The 4,379-nt window shown below is 32.1% G+C and overlaps 1 protein-coding gene across 2 annotated transcripts in view; it reads right to left on the bottom strand.

Annotated features, from left to right (window-relative positions):
- Positions 1–2,762: 2,762 nt before the first annotated feature.
- Positions 2,763–4,379, bottom strand: part of LOC108733726 (aquaporin AQPAe.a) — a 15,673-nt gene continuing 14,056 nt past the window's right edge. For both annotated transcript variants that reach the window (XM_018465015.1, XM_025974111.1), the window contains exons 5-6: positions 3,904–3,984; positions 2,763–2,979 (exon numbers count right to left, since the gene is read on the bottom strand). In XM_018465015.1, the coding sequence (XP_018320517.1) occupies positions 2,851–2,979; positions 3,904–3,984 (210 nt within the window). In that variant the 3' untranslated portion in view covers positions 2,763–2,850. The remainder of the gene's footprint in view (positions 2,980–3,903; positions 3,985–4,379) is intronic.

The raw sequence follows: 4,379 nt of genomic DNA on the forward strand, positions 1-4,379 counted from the left end.
TGTGCCTCTTTGTCGCTCGTTCCGCGCTCTCGCTTGCACTTCAAGCCTTAAATGGAACGCCTCAGAGCGAGGTAACGCCGCATGAGTCATGTTTTTTCGTGCGTGCAGCCGGCTCCATCGAATTATAAGACGTTGTCACGTCAAAAAATAAAAGTAACGCCTGAGTAACACATGAGAAAAATCGGTGGAGGTAGATTTTAAATAAAGAAAAACCTTCTGTTTCAGTAAATCACTTCGTGAGTGAAGTATTTTCCTATCGCACCTGACTTTCAGAAGCAAAAAACTTGAGGATAAATATTTTAAATAAAAGAACAACATCAACCAAGTGAGTGTTACCTTTCTCATGCGTTTGTTGATAGGCATACAGGCCTATAGGCGTGATTTACCAAAGAAGAAGGTTTTTCTCTGTTAAAAACCCACAATGTTTTCTCATAAGTTTCTCCTAATTATGCCACAAAGTTGTTTTCGAAAACACAGTGATGCTAAATTTATACCTAATTTGTTATATTAAATGTACTTATTACGTAAAATAACAATAATTCTTAAAATTGTAGCTTACGCGTAGCCGCTGGCATTATCCCTTGTCGTCTAACTTAACTTATTTTTAAAAGTTACCGAATCTAACTGTTCATTTTCTTGCGTTTCTAATTTGCTCAGAACTCATTTGATAATTAATTAAATTGTGTGGACCATTAAAGATTAAATAGGCTTAAATATAATAATTTGACATAGAATTATTCTTATATAGATTACGAAAACTGCTTTACTTTATTTTTGACATTTTCTGTCATCTTTTAATTGTAATCCCAGCATTCTACATTATCTAGAAAAATATTCAAAAACGGTATGTAGTCTATTTTATTGCATGTATTTTAGGTACCCGTGGACCCTCCCTTGTTGCGCCCCTGCTGGTAAGACAGTGGTTAAAAAACAGGAGTGTGAAAAACGTTGGTCCCTTTAAAGAATTGCTTTTTCTTGACTTGCTTTTCACGAGTTACATATATGAACTATTACTAAAAGAACTGCTGAGGTTGCTGAATGTGCAGGTTATCGTAACATCGAAAAGACTCTTTAAAATCGTAAAGTACCTACTTCAACTTAAAACAGCTTTAACCTAGGACAGGTTATTTTCGCAAATCTGAATTTTTAAGTTACATACCTACTAGAAAAATATAAGTAAAATTAAATGTACAACTCCTTTTGATTAGGTGTGTACTGTTGTTTTATGATGTGAGTTAGCTCCTTAAAAAGATTACTTTTATACAAAATAGTAAATGTCTAATTACTGGGAATTGTTACACATTTACATATCGAACGCTAAGAATAAAAAATCATATGAAAACTGTCGTCGAAAATCAAACGCTCTTAAAATGATGAAGCCTTTTTTATCTGAATTTTACTATTTAGCGTTTATTTTATTTGGTTGCTAATTTTTCACAGCTACACTAAATAAAATTTTACAAATGTGTCTTCCAGAATTAAATTATTTAATATTTTTGGTGTGAAACTAACTAGAACTCTTGAAATAAGTAATTGTACATACGAAAGCAATTAGCAACAAAAAATAGAACAGTTTCACTATATTAATGGTGTGTGATACTTGACGACCTTAAAAAATGGTGAAACTCCTTAATTTTAGATCTGATTTTTAAAATATAGTGTCTATCCCGAATCTCCTTTATCTCCAACTTCTATAAGTTATGTATGAATACATAAAGTTGATCATTTGCTGATCTAGTTTTTGATTTCAGGTATGCTAGTATAGGGGAGAACAACCATCGTTACGTAAGTGTATATTTTCTTTTATCGGTCTTTTTTATACTGGGATTACTTTAAGGCAGCGGCTATTAAACCTTTTTCATCAACGAGTACACGCACCCAAGTGTGTACTTGTGTGTATTTACAAATGGGGTGGGTAACAAAGTATCAAAGTGTTTGTGTGTGAACAGTGCATTCAGTGTAAGATCGTTGTCATTTTTTTGAAATAGGAAAATAACTTTTTAGTACTTTTTTAGGTAAATTACTTTAATCAGTACCCGTAACTTGTTCCTCGCAATTCTTCAATGATTTAGAATATAGTGAATAAGAGAATTTATCAATTACGGTAAAATGTTATGTAAAATGAAAGAAAGTAAGTAAACTACAATTAGTAAATATAATTCAGGGTAATTGGTTTAGGAAAAAATGTTTTATAATATATCAAAAATTATGAAATTAATACATGTACAATTACTACTCCTGATAATGCCCTTATAGGGCGAAATGGGTATCATGTGTTAAATAAATGTTAAAATTAAATTAAATTTTACCTAATAAAAGAAAATATTAAAGGAATATCAAAAATTAACGTTATCAGTAATTTGCTTAGCAGATTTTTCATTCGTATATTAGTGAATTATTTGTTTCCCTATTTTTCCAAAAATTATTTATTCACAAATAACTTCACTCCGAGATTTTCTTTTGTTAACAGCAAGAAATGCTCAAATTATCACTAAAAGTCAGAATGCATTTCTTACCTTTTTTACAACAAATAAAACGTCAATTACCATTATTTACCATTATAGCTGTGTACCACAATTTACTGATACCTGACGAAATTTAATAAAATAGAAATTCTGTATTTCGACCAACTACGTCGATGCGAAGCTCGTATTCTTACCAAAATAGCACCAATAGGTAAATAAGTACCATACATTGGATATACTGGATAAAAGTTAAAGTTTAATTCTTATCCAACTGTCATGACTTATTATAAGAAGAAATAAAAAACACAACTATGTTTATTAAACAAGATGTAAAAAGTCAATAACAAAGTACTTAGAAAACAATAGAATAGACTGGAATATTAATTTAAGGCTTATCATTTAGTGGAATTGTTTCGGCAATGCTATTTGGCTTTTCGTCTTGCTGGAAGGAAAAGAAAAATCTATATGTTGCTGCTCCAAAAATTGCTGCCAATGTGGGGCCTAGCCAGTACACCTGAAAGAGTATTTCAGTTTATGTAAATAACACATTAAGAAAAGCCTTATTTACAATCTGTTGTCTCAAAATAGAAAGATGCTTTAGCAACACATTTAGTAAAAAATATTTTCTGTAATCTGACATCATAATTTATTAAACAGGTTGAAAGTGAATTTCGAATTAATTCCCTTAATATCTCAAAATGAGTCTAGTAAATTTCAAGCAATTCACACAGAAGGTTCAAACTTTCGACGATGGTAAATTATGTTTAATAAAAATAAAAGAACACTGAAGTGTTTTCATAAAATTATTAACTGCTATCGCGGTATATTGTTTGAACCGATACAACCACTACCAAAAGTACAATAGATGACTAAAGTTTAAAGAAAATTAAACATTTTGGTATTAGCTATTGATGCTAGTGGACGGGAAAAACCTCAGACAACCACTCTGGTGCACTGCAAAGCCGAAGGATAAGACAAAATGTCCTCTTCATCTTTCCCACGGGAATCTCGCAATTAAGTATAAATTATAGTTATAATACTTTAAACTTTAATGTCAATACGTTAAGAAGGTTTTTACTTTTAGTAGTAATAGCGGTTAATATTGTAATAATAATATATTATCAAACATTAATGTGAAATCAATTTAACTTCTTCCCACTTGAGATTAAGTACCTCACTTTAATGAGGAACAATTTGTTGCAGTTGTCATACATACATTCTTAAAAAAAATCTTCATTATCTTGAGATAATTTGTAGTGGGAAGAAATTAAGTTGATTTCACATTAATGCATATCGTATATCGTTGAGGTAATAAATAATGTTGTGAAAATACTCCATTGGTCCTTGCTTATTACACACAAAAGTTGCTAAATATTCTAATACAACATAAACGTCTATTTTTATATATATGATCGTATTTGAATGCATTCGGACTCACCCAGTGATCTTTCCAATCTCCATTCCATAAGGCAGGTGCTAAACTTCTGGCAGGATTCAAATGAGCTCCTGAATACGGTCCCTAAAATTAATAATTAGAAAATATCATTTGAAACATCTTTTTATATTTATCTAACATCAGTCAACAATTTAAATGCAAACTTTAACTTTTGGTTATTTCATTCCCACCAGCCAGTAATGCTGGTGGGCGGGCAGTCTCTCCGGATTACGCCGGAAGGTAGGGCGGAAGTCCCTCTTCAGCCTTCTTTCAGGAATCGTGGGAATGGGTGGGTGGTGGTTCGGGTGAGAAAGATGAGACGGACGAAATGAAGACAGAAGAGAATGAAAGATTATCTGTGGAATATTACTGCCTCAGCATTTGCCTAAGTGATCCAAGGAAACCACTGAAAAACTTGGACCAAGGCAGACGGACCCGGAATCGAACCGGCGTCCTCCCGAATGCTAAGCAATGGTCTA

Source organism: Agrilus planipennis, unplaced genomic scaffold (genome assembly GCF_000699045.2).
Source record: "Agrilus planipennis isolate EAB-ADULT unplaced genomic scaffold, Apla_2.0 scaffold78, whole genome shotgun sequence".
NCBI lineage: Eukaryota > Metazoa > Arthropoda > Insecta > Coleoptera > Buprestidae > Agrilus > Agrilus planipennis.